Here is a 21,659-nt window from a genome sequence, read left to right on the forward strand (position 1 = left end):
ATACCCAACCACGTGTAAACCAGGATTATGCCAAGAATAAGGCAGATCTTTACAACAAAATTTACACTTATGGGTTCATTTGTAGGCTTTAGAATTTTGAAATCAGTAAAAATATCAGTTGGAAAAGCATTACGTAGCATTTCACTGTGCATCCGTAATTTCCATATTTGATCCTCATGCTATGTACCCCAGCACTCTGATCTCTAGACTTCTCTGGACAGAACAGAAAGCTAACAGAACACCTCCTGGCTCACATCTAAGAGAGACAACCCGTCTTGAGACTTGGATTCCACGTAGCGCAGCTCTAACACTAACCATACACACAAACATGTCCCCCGTGTGCTGTCCACTCTCCGGAGCCTAGGTGACTGATGACAGCCTGGGACCCACTACTGTCCCAGTCCTACCTCTGTGTAACTGGCTTTGTACTGGGGCCTGCGACGCCTCAGCTGACAGCACTGTTTAAAAGTCAGTGCCAGACGAGGTGGTATTGGCCTTGTGTGTGCGGGAGTGTGTATACCTTAGCGAGCATAATCCGGGTCTTGGCCACATCCAGCGGAGTGGTAACGAATGCTGCTGCGGCGCCTACAAAGACACAGGCGTTTGGAAAAGCGTAAGACCTCACATTACTCTCACCACAGTCGTGAAAGATAAACAGGAGCCAATGACTGACTGCGTGTTGTTAAAATTATGATATTTCTCTTTTTGTGACCATATTAAAGAAAAAGCAATAAAAAAATCGAATTGATTCTTAAATGGGGATTCAACACCCGCTCCCTATACTTTATATTGACATTGTGTCGCTGGGCAAGACACCGACCTTATGTATACGTGAATGAGAATAAAACAGAAATACCTTACAATCATTCTTATTTATCCAATCTTAGGACTGGCTCAAAGATGCATTGTCTGTGAACTTTAAGGCTGCATTTCCATACTTTTCCAAACAACTAACACAGCTGTCCAAAGAGCATGTAAATATGTGACATCAAAATTGTACTAGAGCAACAAAGAGTAACTTTCTGGTGAAACACATCCCATGCATGATTTTACAGAAAAACTGTTTTAGTATTACAGTTTAAGCCATACTGTGGACTATTATAAATGCAAGTCTGCTCAAATTTGCAACAAAAGATGCAACTGATACTCTGCAGAGGCATCATGGGAATGTTTTACATGTATGCCTATGGTGGAATGTTTAGCAGTTACTATGGTGACACAATACACACATTAGCAAACACAAAAAAAAAAAAAAGTTTTAAGAAAATACAAAATGGATTTAAATAACACTTTTTCAGGATCCTGTGATCAATATTCATGGTTCTGTTTAGGTTATTTTCAACAAAAAGATAAGAGTGACTAAAACCTGCTAATGCTAACTAGCTTGTGACTAATTTAATTTGTGAGAGACTTGTTTTACAGCACAAATCAGTCCGCCTATTGTAGCAAGTCAACTTTTTCTGGTCAAATTGTGTTAAAAAAGGCTCAGATTAAAGTCTAATAGAACTTCAGACAGGGCAGAGCCTACAGTTAGCTTAGCACCACCAGCGAACGCTAGTGACATCAGCTGCAACGTATCAATAAAAATATCCAAAATGACAAAAAAAACATGCTTGTATTTTTGTCCATTTTTGGTTAAAAAGTTGTGCTGTGGGGCTTTAAGTATCTTCTGGCCATTCTTTATGACTTTGCTTTATATGGGCTGGACTAAATTCAGCGTAGCAAATTTCAAACGCCACTAAATGTTGTTAATCTATTTTATTAGCCCCAAATTTCATGGCATTTCTTACAAAACAGGCTGCTGCAACCCAAATACTGTGCATAACCTTTGTGTGTCACACGTTAAATTAAAGTGATAATATCCCCCTTTTTTACGATCTCTTCCAATTATGTGCACACACAAACCAGACAGAACACGCTTCCTCCTCCTTACACCCATACAGTCCCTGCTTGGACATTTTATAGGCCGGTTACTTCCCCCCTCCAAGTCGTTGTAAACTGGAAACCGTAGGGTGGGCTGCATCCAGAAGTGTCTGCGAGAGTCAAACATTAGTGTCTGAGTGTTAAACTGCGGGCCTGTATATGTCACTTTGCCACAATCATAGCAACTGTTCTCTGTAAACACATCCAGACAAGCCACCACGGAGGATTAAAGGGCCTGGACCCCATTTTTTTCCCATGTTTGTCAGCAAAATTTGTTTTACCTGAGATATAAATGTATAAGCAGCTCTTAAGGTCAAAAGTCAGCTGTGTACTGTTCGCATCTAATTATAAAATGCTTTAATTTCCGTTGATCAGGAAGTACGTGGTTAGCATATTGGTTGTTAGCTTTACAGTGACAGCAAAACTCCATTCTGGCCTGCATGCTCTGAATGCATAAGGCAACTTTGTACCACTTCAAACCTTAAGACAGCTGCAGTACATCCAGAACACTGCTGCTCGAGTCCTGACTAGAACCAGAAAGTACTTCACACATAAGTCCTGTGCTCAGGTCTCTGCACTGGCTCCTGTGGCTCAGAGAATAGACTTCAAAGCGACTCCGTGTACAAGGCTCTCCATGGCCTAGCACCAAAACACATCCCTTACAATTTTATGATGATTATTTATGTTTTCATTTGTGTGTTTTGTGATTTTAATTAAAATGAACTGGTCCGGCTCTTCCTGTTTTAAGTACAAATCAGGAATAGTGTCTTTAAACGCAATGGCATTCATGCGCGTCATTGCATTTTATTGGCCACTGCTGCTTTTTATAATGATGAATATTTTGCGCTGCTATACTCGGGCGGAGACAAGATATGGCCTGTTTTTAATGCAGGCTATTTTGTCATCTTTGGGCCCGGCAGTAAAAAGGATGCATCACCCCAATAAATTTCTCACATGGTGTGCCGAATTTGAAGATCTAAAATTGGCTGGAAAAACTGCCATGTGATCTGAGTAAAGATAAATTGAAAGTGATGCTATCTGGTGTTAAACTGAGCCATTGGGCAGTTGAAACGGGGTTGAATTACCGTTTAAGACAGTATATAAAGCTGATGTAAGCGTTTGAAAAGTGTTAACCAAGGTGAGTGTGAAATGCAATGGAAGTTAAAGATAAACGAACTGACTTTTCTGGTGGGGGGGCGTCTGCTGCTCTGGAGATGTTATATTTATCCAACATATATTTGTAATTTTAAGCAACGTCTGTAAATTATCATTATTCAAAACATGCATTCTTACTGTGAGTGGGGTCACCTCTCCACAGATCTGGACTGAAACATGTCTGTACTGTGGAACATTCCAGGAAAAATGATACAATCTTCATGGAAACAAGCAGGTAGCGGCCCTCTACCAGAAAAGTTACATATTGCACGTTTAAAGGCCCCATATTACACAATTTTCTGTGTTATAAAGTTGTTTCCTCATCAAAAACTTACCTGGAGTAGTGTTTTATTTAAGCTGAGTTCTTCTCTCAGACAGAAAACACTCTGTTCCACCTTGTGATGTCACGTGGTAATACAGGAAGTGCTCTGCTGTGTTTTTAAAGTCCATACACCTTCACTAGAATCATTTGGATGATTTAAACCCTGTAATTCCCAATCTCTACTGAACTACAGGTAAAATTAAGCTGTTCTCTTGAAAACTACCACTACATGACATCACAAGGTGGAACATTGGAGCATTTTGAGCTTTGGAGAAAAACAAACAGACTAAGACACCAGGATTACTCAAACATGTGCGAATGAAACAAAACACAACTCCAGGTATGTTTTTGATGAGGTAACAACATCCTAACATGGCTTAAAGCTCACAAGAGTCAAATTTGCGTAATATAGGACCTTTAATAACAACTTAGGACTGACATGTGAAACTCACCCTAAATTCCTCACCCTCTTATGAGCCGAACTGCAAACCCCGATAACATTTCCCTCATTACTGCCGCTACTACTGTAATGTATATTAACCAAATCGTGTGTCTATTTTTTCACAACACCTCGCCCATCTCCTGTATCCTTATCCGACAGCTCCTAAGGGTGCCGTATCCCCTGTCAGTCTCACTTCTTCATTTCAACCGCTAGATTTGTCCTATCCCCGGGGCTGCTGCTGGTCTTCCTGTGCTGTCTGGCTTTACGGAGTAGCTGGGTGAGTTATAGAGTGAAAGCAGCAAGCGTCCAACACAGGTGCACCGTTTGCATAGAAGAAAAATAATGCTGACTATTCAAGGTTGCATGATTTGTTGGAATTCTTACTTAGGATGAATGGAGGCAACCTAAAATATTAAAGATAAAGTTAAAGCCAAGCCAATTTATTAAACCATATTTAAAAACAGCTGGGTCACACCAAAATGTTTTATGACATTAAGACAGCAAGAAGAACTGCTGCTCAGAGGTGGGTAGAGTAGTAAAAGAAGAGTAATGTTACGACAAAGTACTCTTACACAGGTAGAAGTTAAAAAAAAAACAGTAGTCCCAGAAAAGAGGAAAAAAATATATCGAGGGGAAACTACTACTGAAGTAGGAGAAACTGTCTGGATGAAACACCCAATTTATAATTTGAAGTAAATGTAATTGAAAGGACAAAACATTAAAGATACAGTATGTAACTTTCTGGAGCTGCATGGCCCCATTGAAATAGACAGTTAAAACCATAAGTGCATTCAAACTGCCAAAACATGCATTTGGTTTAGTGTATTTTTGGGCTAAAAAGCTGCATATTATAGCTTTAAAGAAGCAAATCTGTGTATTTTCCAAGTAAAAACCACAACAATTTGAAAAAAACTAAATCATATTTGAAGGATCTTACTCACAGTGGTAAGAGTAGCCACAACTTCTACTCAAGTGAGTGTACTGTTACAGTGTAAAACATATTCCTCACATAACAGTAAAAGAATAGTGTTTTAAAACCACTCCAACAAGTGCAACTGAAAATGGAAGTTACTCAAATAAAGTAAAAGTACTTGAGTAAATGTACTACCAACCACTGCTCTACTATACTACAAACTGTTTGTTGTTAATTCTACTATTACATCATTATAATAACAATAACTCAATTCTCAATGGATTTTTTTGGTTTTACTTGCAAATTATTCCCAATATCGCTCTGTACAAAATTACCACAAAACATTGTCTGCAGTACCTCATGTAATATTAAGAAGCATGTGCACTATTTGAAACTTATATACTGCAGCCTATGTGGATTATTATAAGAACGCTGATTAAACTTGCTCTGCACTCCTGGCCGCTGACTCTGACCAAACCCTCCATGCACCCATCCCCTTATCCACTCCCTCTCCTAACTTTCATTTTACCCCCCTCCTCTTCATCGTTCCCAAAGCAGCATATAATCCCCTGCACCTGCAACAGCTCCGCACACAGCCGACTGCCAAGCGGAGAGCGTGTGACCTTGCCTCTGCGTCCACAGCGTCTGGGAAAAAAACAGAGAGAATTGTCAGGAGAGAGGGAGAGAGAAAGGGTTGATAGAGAGAGATGATGAAAGAGGGAGAAAGAGAGCGAGCGTTAGTTTGTTGCACATAGCAGACACTTTGTGAAAACACGTTGAGAACTGCTCCAAGGTTCAGCAGTGTGTCTGGGAATTGGCTATTTTTGTGTTAGGTTTTCTCCCCAGTGATGTCATGTTACTCGTTTCCCAAGCACGAGGGGTCGGACAGAGCAGACTGGACTGTACACTGCAGATTAATCACTGTGTAAAGAGGATTGATACGAGGGTGAAAGACTGGTAGCTGCTTAAAATCACAGGTCAGCTGTTGTGGAGTAGAAATGTTATTTTGCAGATACTTGACATTGCCCACCTGCACTCCAAGGCAAGGCTAACAGAAAACTAATTACATATACTGAAGTATGTTGTGGTAGAGCTGCCCTTATCTTATAATGTATATGCACAATATGTATAATTTAAGCGTCAAATTACATAAATACAACCCATCTGTGCTCCCAGATACGAGATAGACTTGTTCAAATTAAATATAGCTTTCACTGATTATTGTAATATTGATGTACTGTTGATTACAAAAGCACTGGGTATGATGCCCAAGGATTCAGTTATAATTTGGTGCTTTGTTATCAAGACAATTACCTAATCAGAAAAGAAAATGAGCCTCACGAGTCTTGAAATTCAGTTGGTTTAAAAAAAAAAAAAAAAAAGTACTCTCTCTACCTAAACATTAGCACCTGCAGTCAATCATGAATCAGTGCTACTGCAGCCTCTGCAGCTCAGTGAGTACATTCTGGAGGTTCTGAGCTTTCCATGAGACATGGCCTAGTGAGGATATGAAGTGAGGACATGAAGAACTTGTATGTGTCCTCTGTCTGCAGGTTAAGGCACTAGCAATCCAGGTTCAGTTGAGGTTGGAGTAACTTTTTTTTTTTTTTTTTATTAGCAAACTACATACTGTTCATTTAACTTTCAATGTATTTCATAGTTAAGTAAGTGATATTGTTATGTTGTATCACTTGTCTATGTCTGTTTTTATAGCAGCTGCTGCAGAAGCCTGAAGCAGCAGTCTGACCTGTGTTTGGACATGTGCTAAAGAGAAAGTAAATAAAGAAAACAGGAGCTGAACTGGATATCCTTCTCACTGTTGTGTTTGTTATTGCAGAGTTAGTACAAAGCTGGAGAGGTGTTGTGGAGCAAGGCCTAACTGACTCCCATTAGCTTGTATTATTATCAGAGGAGATTCGGGTAACTGTGGGATGTTAGTCGGTGTATAACATGCATATGGACACTACAGCTGTGCCACCCCTGGCACAATGTATGATTCCTATGAGGGAGAAGGCAATTGGGCAACAGCATGGAGCCATTATAAATATTGTCTTTGTCCGCTGGCCCTGGAGAGTCAAATCTGTTGCATGTTATCACGCTCCAGCCCTATCTCACACACTCACATCACAAAGAATGTGTGTGTGTCTGTGTGTGTGGACAACAGATGCAAACACACAAACAAGTCTTCTTGAAGAAGAAAGCTGGCCAGTGTGCGTATGCAGCCTCATGTGTATTCCATTAAAGGAAAGATTAAAAAGGAGATTTTGTTTTCCACTTCAAAGGTCTCGCACTGGGGATTCTTCTGTCTTTCTGAATTTCTCAGCCGTCCTCCATGTTTCATGAATAAATAATAAGGGCTCAACCTGCAAAAACAAACTTTTTGACCTCTGAACCTAAAAGTCAGAGTTAGACTCTGCACCTGGGCCACTTCCCACAGGAAGGAGGTGATATTACATACCGTCTGGGTGCTCTTCAGCTTACTGATTTTAATTCAGGCGGTGCAACAAGGCTAAACTTTAATTAAATCCCGAGTTCCCATCATGCCTTGATGCTAAATTCATTACATTCTTTGTGGTTCTCTCTTGGTGTTCTGTCATAACACAAATGCTACACCCTCCTGTTTGCTAATGTTTTTCCAAGACAGTCTCACTCTCCATCTGCTGGGAAAAACAAGAGCCAAACCACTGCATTGTGAAATTAATTTGTGAGAATTACAACAATAATTCACTTGTGCGAACACGAGACAATAACTGTGAGCAGATACTTGCACAATTAAAGATGAGATTTTCCCATGTGGAGGTCATGCCCTCAAACTGAAAGTCTTGTTTGCTGTTACTCTTCTTTTGCTGTTACCAAGATTGACATAATATAAAATTCCATTATATACATATCCAGAGTACACAGAAAAATATCTTATATTTTAAAACAGGGGGTATGGAGCAAAAAAAAAAAACAAAAACCTGTGCATATTTATCCTCTATATTGTGTTATGTTCTATCAATCAAGAGCTGATGGCACACAGAAACATTATGAGATTCATTATTGTGTTCAGCTCATGTTTTTTGTTAACTTTTACAAACTAACAGTAGTAAAATCATGAATGTTCCTGGTTTAGTTTCCCAACCCAAGTGGCTCCACTCTTGATAATGGGGCACACTTGATTAGCTGTGTGCTCATTTAGTGGATGACTGCACTGTACATCTGGTCAAAGCATGAGAGGAAGGAGCTCCAGATTCCAGCAGTAGTCCAGCTCTCCGCCAACGGACGTGTCCAGATGGCCCACAGAGAGAGGCCCTTTGACTGGGGGACAAAGAGACACTTGTGGACAGCAGAATTGGACACACACACACACAGCTGTGGTGGTTATTGTTCAGTGTGATTGCCCGTTAGCTGCATAGCACAGAAGAAATGTCTATCTGTCCGCCTCTCGCGCCCTTAAGACATGATGTCACTCCAACACATGTGCCCAGGCCTAGCCAAGGAGAAACTGTGCCAGCCAGGACACACAATGATGATCAGAACTGGAATAGTAAATATGCACAACATACAAAAAGAGTGGCTCATTTTAACATATTTATTGAGCGAGGGGTTTAAATTAAAGCCAGAATGATGGACTGGTGACCACATGTCTCTCAGGGATAACTCTAAAATAAAGTTTAGTAGTTCTAAAAACATACCCATAACCACAACATCTCAAAAACTACTACGTACCTTTAAATATTCCCAAAGAGGAAACTGCACCAGAGAGAATGGAATCTGAAAGACAAGATAATTATAAGATTTTTATTTTTTATTTTTTAATCATGACCAGTATTAAAAGGCACACTGTGTAACTTTTCTGGTGGAGGGTCTGTCACCTGCTGGTCTCCATGGAGAGGTTATTACTTTGCCTAAGGTTTTACATTATGGGATTAAACATATCCATAATCGTGGGCACAAGTAGCAAGTTACAGGCAGCAGTGTTCACAGTAAGAATGTATTTCCTTAGTAATTAGCATTATTGAATAACTGTAAGATAGAAAAGTTTAATGTAATGCTGTGGAACATTACAGGCAAAGCAAGAACAAGGAAACAAGCACGTGACTGACCCTGAACAAAGAGTTACATAGTGAGTGAATCTTTAAGACTTGACTGAGTATCGTTTACTGCAAAATAGTGACAATGGGTACAGATTTATAAAGACAAGAATTTAACCAGATTTAATTAGATTCTTGACAAACACAACAATGTCTTTGTCATTATCTGTGCCCATCCTGTGACTGGTTGAATCCTCTATCCTGGTGCCAAATGGATGTAAGTGGAAGATAACAAATGTGTAACTATAGAACAGATGAACATAGCAAAACCAGCATTTCACAGCTTAAGTGATTATGACAGGTTTTCATGTTCTTCCAATAATTACTTTATTTGATGGGGTAGGAGCTGTGGTAAATATTTAGTTTAACATCAGTTAAAGTGGCAGTTCTGGAAGAAAAGTTAAGAAGAAAAGTACAAAAATATAGGAAGTAGCACTGAGTTTGAAAATGGAATAGCTCTACCTATGTCAGCAATACCGAAAATTCCATCCAAAATGTAGGGGCAGTTTTGCTCAAGAAAGGCATTTTTACAGTAGTTTAAACCTTCATTTACCAAAATAAGAAAAAAATAAAAAAGTGTACCATTTTTAGTAAAATATATTTATGTTAATTGTGTTTTAGTGGCATGAGTAGTCTAACCTGCAAAACAAAAAGTTATACCTTCACGGAGCAAGTGTGAAAGTTACCAAAGGAAATGGATGCATTGTGAGACCTCAAAGAAAGACCACACACACAAACACACATACACACTCACACACATGCTTATCCTCTGCCCTGTCATCCTGCACAGTGCCAGAGCGAGACAGGAAGGTAGAGAAATAAACACAAATAAAAGCCAAAAAGGAAACAAACAGAACGGCAGTGAGACGTGTCATCCGGCTTTGATGACGGCAACAAGTGGGATCAGTCGCCCACTACTGTCCCACTATGAGTCAGCCGCACAGCTAGCACAATGCTCGGACTGTTTACAACGGCTAACGAGCTTATAAGGCACCAGGGCCAAATCTACTGACCTCATATAAACACTCATTAGAAGACGATTAGCTTAAAGGCTATCTGCTGCTGCTCAACACTCTTTTAAGTGGTTGATTTATTTACACAAACGCACAAGAAAAAGATAAACTCAATCAAGGAGTCAGAGCACATTTCATACACTTTCAACAGGCCTCTTTTCTCAAATTACTTTTTCTATGACAGAACTTGTCCTTATTTTTGGTCTGTTGGGGCGATGTTATGTACTATGTCACTTTTTGGAGGAGAGTCTTGGCTTCAAGGGGATGCTATTGCTTGGCCTAGATTGTTCCAGTGTGGCATTAAACTGAACTATCCCCATGGAGACGAGCAGGTGGTGCAACCAAGCCAGTTTGAGAAGATCCGATTCTGGTCATTGTAAGAATATATGTTTTTCCAAGGTAATTTTGAGCAATAAAAGAACATCTAATATGAAATGTTTAATGCCATACTGTGGAATATTCCAGACCAAGCAAAGTAAAGTTACATAGTCCACCTTTAAATAATATTGAAGTGATGAGTCAACCTAAGCTGTGGAATTTTTCGTTTACAGACACCATTTTGAGGACTTTTTCAGCACTTAGTATGAACAGGAAATCTTTTATTGCAGTGCAGTTTCTAAAGAAGATATGCTTTTTCTCAAGAATTTTGAATCTGGAAACACTGCTCGTATTGATTTATGTCCTGGTTGTGACACCTCTGGCACCCTCTGTGGTGAGTGTGTGTTACTGCGAGTGTGTGGGTGTAGCGCGTTAGAAAACCACGTGTTCTCTTACAAATTGATAAGCTTCTCAAGAAGTGCATTAAAGACACAACTAAATCACTATGAATAGGTGGGCGTAAATGACAAAACAGACTTTTTTGTATTAAAGAAAACTTCTGGAAAATATGTAGCAGAGACTAGACAATAATAGTTTGCATTCATAATAGAACACAAACTAGGTCTTCAGCAAATACATCTGCATCTATTTTAAATGCTCCTCATACGAGACACTCTATACAGTTATTTGAAATGTGCTTAGCTTGCCACGCGGCTGATGCACTGAAGTGAACTTTATGTCATTTATTATGCACAGCTGCTATTGGAATGAGATTTCTGCCCCCCAAGCTGTTTGGGGACCACAGGGGAGCAAATAGTTGTAACTAATGCAGGTGCAGAAGTTAGAGGGGACTGTTTTTTATATCACAGTCCAAATAGTTGAACCACACGCTTCAGAATTATATGTTCAAGATTTGTATGGTCTAGACAGAATTAGAATCAACTAAATGTGAATGCCATGTGTCAGATAAATGTGCCCGTGCGAAAAAATCACATCAAGTATGTTGTTTTAAGCAGTGAACAAAACAACAACATGGATTATTATAGAACACATTTTTAGCCATTGTTGCCTCAGCTGCTATTGGCACTAATCCTACAGCCACACATGTCCGTTTTAGCGCAATGGCAAAAGTTCAATCAGTGTAGCCAATAAAACACAAAACTAGAGGCAAAGGTGTGTTTCAATAAACCATATGTAAAAAAAATATAGCACAGTTTGTACCACAACAGTAAGTAAATCTCACCATTACAGCATCCTGAAGGCCACTTAACAGGAGCAAAAAGTGGAGAATTGCCCTATTGCTTTACTGTTGCACATCATCATTATATAATCTTACAATCTCTTAACCGTATCACACATAATATGATGAGAAACACACAGCCTGAAACTGTGGTTTCCCTGTATTTGTCAGAACACTACCAGTCAGTGCCAGAGTGAGCTGATCAAACACGCTCCACAGTAGTGAGTTAGGCCTGAATCTGAACACTAACCATAGAGGCAACCACACCCATTAACATCAGCATTTACACACTGATGAGGTTCACAACCACAACCACATTAGCATAGCAACAAAGGCTGGAGTGTAATAGTAATAGTATCTGAGCCATTTGATCATGCATTAACCATTAGCTATAGTGCAGTTTCCAATACTGCTATAAAAACTGGATTAAAGGGCAGAGGTTTGTATCATAGAGGCAGCAGCTGTCCTTCAGAGACTCTAAGTGAGGTTACAGACTTCAAATTAACTTAAATTGTGCTGGAATTGGCTGCAAAACCCCCGCCTCATTTTCAGCAGCTCCTGAGCATCTGTTGGAAAAGCCAAAAACATGTGTGTCATCCCGCTGCCTCCTGGGACTGGATTCCACTGCTGGGAACCACATGACCAGCGCTCATATGGACACCCTGGACCGCGTGGAGCCGTTTGTGTGGGAACATGGCCGACTCCTTCATCAGATTTCCACCAGCGCTTGTTTGTCTGTAGTCTGTGGGGAGATGCTTTAAGTAGTTTGGTTGACGGTGTCTTAGTCTTTGAATTGGTCAACTGATTGCTATATTTAGATTACAAGGATGTATATGGGACAACAACAGAAAGGAGAAGCTAATGAGCGAGTCTTGACATAAATACATCGTTTTCAAGTACTTTTGCCTGCGTAGTTGTTTTTTGCAAGCAGTGCAGTTCTTGTCTTGTGAGTGCAGTGCTTGTGCAATTTGGGTCAGATACAGTTGTGAGAGGTTATGTCACGCCTCCTTTTTAGTCAAATAATCCATTGATTTTCAACCAGTTTTCCGGGGACGACTAGTGTGCCTTGAAGAAAAAAAAAAAATCTAAGTGAAGTTAATTTAATTCACACAACTGAATCATTTATTTTTGAGTGTCCTGGGCAACTTCTGTGTCTGTTTTGCTTTCTCAACTGGTTCAGAGATTAAAAAAAAATAAAAATGTATTTTTTCTTCTAAATGGTGTAATTTGGTAGTTTTTTAGAAGATGGTGTGCCGTGGAATCTTTATTTAACCATAAAATACCAAAAAAACACTAGATGACGGTAATTGATTGGCGGGACCAAGAATGTCTTTAGTGGACAACTCAAGTAGTCTGGCTTTTCCCTTAGCTGTCTGACACATTTTATATAGGGCGTGATGAGAAATGACAGCGCCACTTGCCTTGACTGTCAGGTACTGTATTACACAAATGGATATTGTGTCTGGATTGTGTGTGTGCATGCGTGTCCCTGCCAACTGTGTTAGCGCCAACTTTATTAGTATTCAGAGAGGCTCTAGGCTGTCACAGGTCCTTAGGCGCTCGGCGGAGGGCAGGAAAAACACATGTCAAAATATATTCACATCCAGTCTGATTGCAAGCAAGCCATTGGGCAGCAATTTGACAAATGACTTTAATAGGTCATAGATCAGCATCTGCATAGTGAAGAGCAGCCAGAGGAGGGAGGCAGGGACACTGAGGATACAAGGCTGAGCCAGCAAATGACTTTACAATGCTGATTTAAAGAGCCGGACTTGGAGCCGGACTTGGAGCCGGACTTGGAGCCGGACTTGGAGCCGGACTTGGAGCCGGACTTGGAGCCGGACTTGGAGCCGGACTTGGAGCCGGACTTGGAGCCGGACTTGGAGCCGGACTTGGAGCCGGACTTGGAGCCGGACTTGGAGCCGGACTTGGAGCCGGACTTGGAGCCGGACTTGGAGCCGGACTTGGAGCCAGACTTGGAGCCGGACCAATCTCAATTCTACCCCTTAGGCCTTCCCCTTCATTTTGCGCGTCCACGAGAGACAAAGGGGAATCCCAATTCTCTTTAGAAGTGAGGTGTAGGGTTAAGGTGAAGGGCTGTACACCACTTCAAACTCAGCAAATTCAGATGCACACTTCAAACCGAAGGGTAGGAGGAGTTTCAAGACACAAGGAAATGTACTGGGGAAATGAACTCTCAAATATCAGTAATAATCGCTTTATTGATATTTTTATAAGGTCATAAAATGTATCTTTAGTGTTTTTGTTCATTTTGCACCACTGTAGTCTGTGTTTGGTATATAGTTAAAATTTATGATAACCATGGATCATTATATCACTGAGTAACTGTGTGTATAATGGGAAATGAGAGTTATTCGGCAATATGCCATCTCAAAATAATGTATCTGGAGTGCTTCGTACGTGTTTCAACAATCTTTAATCAAACTTTGACTAGTGTAAATAAGAAGGGGAAACAACTAACGTGGTTCAAAAAGTAAATTTTGCATAATAGGTCTTTAATAAGATATTTTACATGAATAGTTGGGTGAACAAAAGGTTTTAGTTTTACAATGAATACCACAAAAAGCATAATATGTCATTTTGTGATGTCACCATGTTGTACATTTTCACCACATCAGCTTAAGGCATCCCAATCTTTCAGGTACCAATACAGGCACCACCTGACCAGGACCTCAGGAGGAGTCCTCAGGGGGTTCCATATATTGTCCTATGTGAATATATTAGTAAATATTTTAGTAAACATCAGTGTTCTTAGTTGAACTGAGTTTGCCTTCCACACACTGAAACATTTCAAACTGCCTTATCCTGGATTTTGTACACCGCCTGATGACATATACTGCTGCAATACAAAAAACAGACTCCAACGTTTTTGGAAAATCACTTTTCACTTATTAACTTCAGTGCCCTTTGGCGTAATATTCACCACTAGTTTCAGCACTTTCCACTCCTCTCGTTCTCTTCTCCTTGCCACCAGATGTGGATTGAATTGAGCAAAATACCAAATGATTCATGGGCCTGAAAAGCCTGGATCCACAGCTCGGACTCCAGTAAAATCAAACACAAATACATAGATTATGTATTGAAAGCAAGGATTTAGCTTTGCAGTTGCTGAAATTAATGTTTGTTAGGATAAGTACGATTTATGAACATAGGATTTTTTTCTAACAAACTCAAAGCACATCAAAATGAGAGTTAACCAGTAAAAGTAGTATTCTTTGTACAATTTGTAGTTTGTTTTTTTTTGTTGTTGTCTTTTTTGTTTTACTTGTGTACTTTTATTTTCACTATGTATTTGAAGCTTTTGCAGTATCTCACACCTGTACACACTGTCATGGTTCAACATGAGAGTGCAAGTGGGGCTAACAGAACAGTTGAGTTCAAATGCCTTTTATTAAATGAGAACCATATGGAAACAACTGCTTGTTTCTCTCCCACTTGTTTCTTTGTCAAGGTTTAAAGTCAAAGGGCCTAAGGACCTGGCTAAGAGTTCAATCTGAAACATGTTCTTCAAACATGATCCAAAACTAGCTACAGCCCCCAAAATAGTATTTTGCATTTTGAATTGTTTAAATGGCTTTTATTAAATGTGAGCCAGAAGAAAGCAGCAGATAGAAACTATCTTTTGTGCAATCAGAGATGTTGTTGGATGAGTACCATATGGAAACAACTGCCTGTTACTATCCAAACAGCTGTTTCTTTGCCATGCATGGTTCAACGTCAGTGTAATAAAAGCTAAAAGTATTTTACTTTACTCTTAAATCAGCTCCAAACCCATTAACAGAATGAGGTATATTTAAATTTAATTTAATTAGTTGAATTGTTTGATTGAATTGCCTCTGCATTATTCATTGTCACAGCAGTTCTCCCACAGACACACAAACACACCCACATTCCACTGCTCTGTGTCATGAAACAATGACAAGAAACCAACTGTGGTGACAATGATAACAAACAGAGTCCTCATATTTAATATTGACTAAGTCGGAGGAGTCATCAATCACGTCGTGTGCAGGTGTGCTGGATACCTCTACACGCTCCACTGCCAAATATGAGTCTATGGTTTATGACAAGAGAAGACGGACAAGAAAGTCTGGATCGATTCAGCCATTGTAAACAGAGTGCACACACGCAAGGATCAGGAGCAATGCAAAAACTATAAATAAGCTGACATAATGAGGTGTGGTTGAAATTTAATTAAGTTTGAGAGCTAAGGTTTATTACTGACTCAAGTTGTGGATTTACAGGTAAAGGTTGGAAAATAGAGTAGTGCATTTGACAATATAATGACTTCTTATCAAATCTTGTAGAAAATTATGAATATTACAACCAAGTATATAATTCGGTGGCATATTATGTCAACTTACGTCAGAAGCATTTTGTTTTTTTTGGTCAGATGTCCTTACTGTCACACCTAGCTACATTATTGTGATAGCGGTAAACAGGAGATGTGGTGGAAGTGTCTTTCCTATAAACACAACTTCAAGGTTTAAGTGTTATTTCATTGTATAGATCGAATCAGAACTATTTAGATGCATTAAAAGTCCTGTACCAAACTTTTTTCTCTTATATTTGAACTAAATTTGTCTTGCCCCTGTAGATATATGTTGTATAAGAAGCAAAATAAGAAGATGAGAAGTCCACTGTGTGCTGTCTGCATCCAAATTACAATGGCGTTTATTGTCCAATAAGTCAGAAGTGTGCCTTAGCATGCTAGTTGTTGTTAGCTTTACTGTCATGGTAAAACTCTGGTCTGGTCTCCGAGTTGTGAAAAGCACTTACAAACTCATCATCGCTGTGAATAAGTAGGAAGCTCAGAATACATAAGGTCGTCTGTTTTTCACATTTTTAACACAGTAAAAATCTGGTACAGCGCCTTTAACGTATTTTGGACTCACACGTTTATTATTATTTTTATATATCCCACACAGACTCCATGTTTAGTCGGGCTGCCTCATGTGTTTTCACTCAGCTCTGAACAGTTGGCCTGTCACATTCTGCACCTCTGTGTTGTGTCTCCAAACAGCGACTGCTCCACACATGTGCACGTATGAGCTCATGTCACAGCTACATACAGCCATGACGCCATGTGTCCAGGTGATGGGACCACAGCACAGGCTGGGTCAACACGGGCCAGTGAGAGGGGCTTCTGTAGGTGGGACAGGACGGGTCAGGCCTCAGCGATAAGTAAATAAACATGTAAACAAAGGTGGAAGTAATTAGTTAAATATATTTACAGTTATGTAATTAAGTGCATATTTTAAAAGTCATTTACACCTCTGTATGAATAGTGAATAGAGTTACACTGTTCACATTTGACATTGATTATTGTTTAAAAAAATTGTTAAGCTCTGGTTTTATTAATATTTTCTGTAGCTATGATTATTTTCAACTGCATGTTTATATGTATTTGGGTAAAACCTTGACATTCAACAACATATTTAAGTATGTAAGTATGTTATTTTATGCTATAAGAAAAATGGAATTAGTTCATTACTATCCAGAGTGAGCTCACAATTTCGATTTTACTACAATTCATGTACATTTAGTATCTTCGTATTTGCTCAAAGAGGTAAATAATTTTTCTGCTTCTTTAGAAAGTTTTCCCATGACTGTAATTGGTTAAATCCATCCGTCAATTACTCAGGTGCTTATGGATGCTGACCAATAGGAGGTCCCATTTTTATTTTGCACTTTTTCACCTTCAAAGCACTCAATGCGCTTTACATCAACGTGCCACTCACCCATTCACACACACATTCATACACCGGTGTACACAGACACTGGGGGTGGGGTGGGTTACGTGTCTTGCCCAAGGACATAACGACAGCATTCATCTGTGAGGGCTGGAATCGCACCACCAGTCTGTGGGTCAGTGGATCTGATCACTCAACCGATGATGTTTACGTTGAGAGCGAGACTGCACCAAAGTATCCCTGCCCTAAATGGAACATTCAAATATAAACTTATGCAGTAAAAAAATGTAAAATCGCAAAAAACAGTCACGCGTCAGTGCGCACACTCACAGACACACGCACACACACGACACTCCCTTGAGGCCCACTTCACACGAATCACTGGCCAATCCCAACTAAAGCCTTTACACATACGCTGCATATCTCCTCTGTGCTCAGAGCCGCTCCTCAAAACCCAGATTTGTTACAGATTATGGAGTGTTAGAGGCCAGGCCCGTACCCTGCAGCCAATTTAAGTCTGACTGTGTGAGAAGAGGAGTTCACGCCTTAAAGTGCAGGTTTTCATGTTTTTTTAATTATGACTTGCATTGGTGGGATAATACCCGTGGTGCATGTTTATCTTAATTCTACATCAGTCAAGTGACAGTTTGGGCAGGGGATAAAAGTGGAAGAAAAGAGGTCTAAAGAAACATATCCAAAATCCAGTGATAATTTAAACACAGGGAAGGCAGTTTAACATTAATTTAACAAAATAAAGGCATTGTCATTTATTTGTATTAGTCTAATCATAACTATTGAGCAATTTAAACAGGTTTTGGCCCTTGATAACATCTTGGTTGCTAGGTAAAACTTAACGACATTACCTCTACCTATACGGTCACATCTGCACCCCTATCCAACCAGGAACATACATAATAAACTTCTCCAAATCCAGACCAAAATCTAAATCTAAGCTAAAAACCTTGATGTTATAGTGATATGAGTAGTCTAACCCGTCATATGCACTTTTTAAGCCACTCCTGCAGTGTCTCAGCCTAAGTGAGACAGCTACCTGACAGCGAGCTCCAGGGACAGATAAGAATGTACGTATACGTGAGTTTCAGACGGTAAAGGCAGAAGTTTTGTGCATTTAAAAAAAAAAAAAAGCCAATCCCATCATAGCTGGCCCCGTTCCCATTTGCGGCCTGTTAAACGTCAGCACAAGACAGTAATATTTCCTAAAAACGAAGACTTGTTTTGAGGTGAAGTCTGAGCAGGAGTGAACAAGAGAATGGAAGAGGGGGTTGCTGGCAAAAACCCAAGATAGCAATTCCATGGACATGACAGAAAGGCTTTCCAGAAACTCAGAATAATATTTATGCTATGTTGGTGATTTTTCTTCCTCCCACCTGTAAGCAGTGTATTGCTTCATTGCTATGACACTGCAGAAGAAATGTGACAATGGGGTTGCAGTGGCATTAAAACAAAATCAGATGTATCCTTTCCACGCTGACATTTTTAAAACAAAACACTAAATCTTTTGAATGGAAAAAGCCCTCAAAAATGCTGTATATAAAAGGAAGCTGAAATGAATAATCGCTATGGCAACAGCTCTAATTTCTCACAATTCTGAACCCCGTGGACAGCAGGTATGTTTATGATTAGGAAACAACCTTAGTTAATTCACACCATCTTTAATCTGCAGCTGTAAATAGTATAGGCTAAAGTATATGATATATGCAATTGTTAAAGCTATTTAAAACAAAAAAATCTGGAACTTATTTGATCCAACCTTGAAAGAAGATTGGCCTTGAAAGAAAATTCCAACTGTAAAATATTATGCTTTTAACTGTTCTAAACTCCTGGCTCTCAATTCAACCTTAAACTGATGCAACTCAACGACTATATCTCCACGCTGTCAAAAATCAAATCATGCTTTAGCTATGATCCTCCAACATGTGCTTTAATACCTTTTCCAATCCATATTTCAAAAAGATGATGAAATACTCAGCGTATATAAAATACCGACAACAAAGATGACCCATTTTTTCCCCATTTTTCTTCACATAAATACAGTCAAATACAGTCCTTCTGGTAGATACTGGCTCTATAGTAAATATTGACATACGGTGTTGTAGAGCTGAAACGATTAATCAAGTAAATGGAGTAATCTGATTGTTAAAAACTCTGATTGTTATTTAATTGCCTTGGTGATTTGTTTAATGATTATAATTAGTTCAAACCACATGAAAGTGAACTGCACAGAACGTTCAGAACCTTTGCGGTTACCAGGTTGATAAAAGACAGCGAAGACGGACAAGGAAATGGTGACTAAAGTGAACATAAAAAACTATAATTAATATGCTTTTAAGGCTATTTTATAGAAAGTGTCACAGTTTCATAGATTACTTGATTAGTCAAAGTAAATAATTCGATTACTGAAATACACGATCGTTCTAGCTCTTCTGTGCTGCTGTCGCAAACCTGACTTGTAGCCCTCTGACAGATGACATCACAGGCAAAGTGCATATCAGCCAATGAATTGCTTGGCCTGACAGGAAGCCCCCAGGGTCAACCAATTAGCTGTTGACAGGAAGAGAGATGTATGAGCAGGGCTGTGAGAAAAGAGCAAACATGTTAACAGCTGACAGGTGGAAGATGGAGGGGGGGTGGGGTTGCTCTTAGGTTAGATATAGGTCAACAGCATATCAAAATATTAAAATATTACGACAACATAGCTAGATTGGGAGAACAAATATCAGAGTTCCTTGGTGCATCACGTGATCACACAGTTGTTAGCTTGTTAGCTTAGCCGTCGCTCATCACATGGTTTGTCAGACAGCCAAGGGAAAAACCGATCTGAACTTGAATTGAGACAAATAGCTGTATCGGTGAAATATGTAAGGTATTTGCGCAGCGACCGCCAGCAGCAAGAACATAACTCAAATAACCTCAAATATGCAAATGTGCTTTGGAAAACTTGAAACTTGACAAAAAACAAAAAAAATATCAAGTGCATAATGAGCAAGCAAATATGTACTGTGCACCAAGAGGCCCAAATCATCATATTTTGTATTGCAGTAAATGTACAAATACAACACTCATTATATTTTTTGATTTGCTTTACAATTTCAGTTATTCATTTGCTCTCCATACACTGTGGTGGCAAGCTATTTTAGTAACCAAAGCCACTGGCCTTCCAACCACCCCCAGTCATGCACTTGTCATACATAGCCAAAATGGATGAAGAGCCTTGCCCAAAAACACAACAACAGAATGCACTGGTCCAACTCCAAGCGGGATCAAACTGCTGACTATCGGTGGGAAAGACTAACCACTGAGCCACTGCCTCCCTGTGTGTGTTTGCACATTGAGAAAAGCAACAGTATATTTGAGAATTATGACCATTAAAAAGAAATGGATGAAATGTTGTATTGTATTGTATGTACTTTTATGGAAGGACTGTTTAAAAAGGCAACTTAAATGACCTTCAAATAACTGTTAAGAGGAGGTATTTTACTTCTATGTGGTACTATCTGCTAACACATAACATCTTTATATCACCATGTTACGTTTTATTGTTTTGAAAATGCTATATTCACCAAAAACAACATATTTACTTTTACAAATTTCACTTTCTTTTTTGACACTCTGAGCCACCCCTCCCTCTCTGTGTTAACTCACTCCCCCTTCAGAGCAATATCACAACATAATCAGCATGCATCCCGTGTGCAGTGTCAGTTTTGTATCTTGCTTTTGTACATTTGTGGAGAATTGGGAGCGTAGCTGATGTATGCTCGTGGGGTCAGCCTTGGACAGAATCTTACAGCTAATTGTAAATGGGGTTCGAATAGGACCCAGGAGAGATCGCAAAATTACTGAAATATGCAGGAATGACATCTAAAACCTCTTCAGACATGTTTTTTGATGAGGGAACAACATTGTAACATTATGGTAGACAGCTAAAAAGACGCATTTACTATATCAATCATAGTGAATTAACTATAATACAAAAAAATAACATTCCATTTTTCTAACAGGGTTCAAATGATGTATTTAATGTCCTAAGAAAACCCACAGAGCACTGACTTATGAATGGGTTTGAACTCCTCACCTCCACAGGGGTCGGATAAGGTAATGCGTGTGCAGCGAGTGGCACTTTATATTATGCTCTTCCATCAGACATTTAGCAGTGACATCAGCGCATGACCTCTGACCTCCAGGTGCTGTGTTCCAGATGCGTACGGGTGCTATGGATACCGGGGGAGGCTGAGGAAACCAGAGCAGTCGCACAGCTGGATGGTGCGACTGCTGGGGGGTCTCATATAAGCGCGGGCATTTGTCACATGTAATTGGACAGCGCTAACGTTTATGGTGGACGTTTACAGTAGCTTCAGTTGAAACACTGTGTAAGTATAAATTAGTGTTTTACATCCAGAAGAGGAGCTCAAGAGTAGATGAGAATAATGAAGCTTGTGTCCAAAGAGTTGATCAAAAGATAATTTTTTTGTCAATTTTTTTTTATCAAGTGTTGATATCATCTGCAGTTATACGAGTAACATTT

General features: G+C 39.5%; 1 protein-coding gene across 1 annotated transcript in view; it reads right to left on the minus strand.

Moving 5' to 3' along the window:
- Positions 1–21,659, minus strand: part of slc25a26 (solute carrier family 25 member 26) — a 51,514-nt gene that overhangs the window by 14,567 nt on the left and 15,288 nt on the right. The window contains exons 6-8 of the mRNA XM_033966542.2: positions 8,467–8,511; positions 5,331–5,400; positions 521–585 (exon numbers count right to left, since the gene is read on the minus strand). Coding sequence (XP_033822433.2) covers positions 521–585; positions 5,331–5,400; positions 8,467–8,511 — 180 coding nt within the window. The remainder of the gene's footprint in view (positions 1–520; positions 586–5,330; positions 5,401–8,466; positions 8,512–21,659) is intronic.

This window comes from Periophthalmus magnuspinnatus, chromosome 5 (genome assembly GCF_009829125.3).
Source record: "Periophthalmus magnuspinnatus isolate fPerMag1 chromosome 5, fPerMag1.2.pri, whole genome shotgun sequence".
Taxonomy (NCBI): domain Eukaryota; kingdom Metazoa; phylum Chordata; class Actinopteri; order Gobiiformes; family Gobiidae; genus Periophthalmus; species Periophthalmus magnuspinnatus.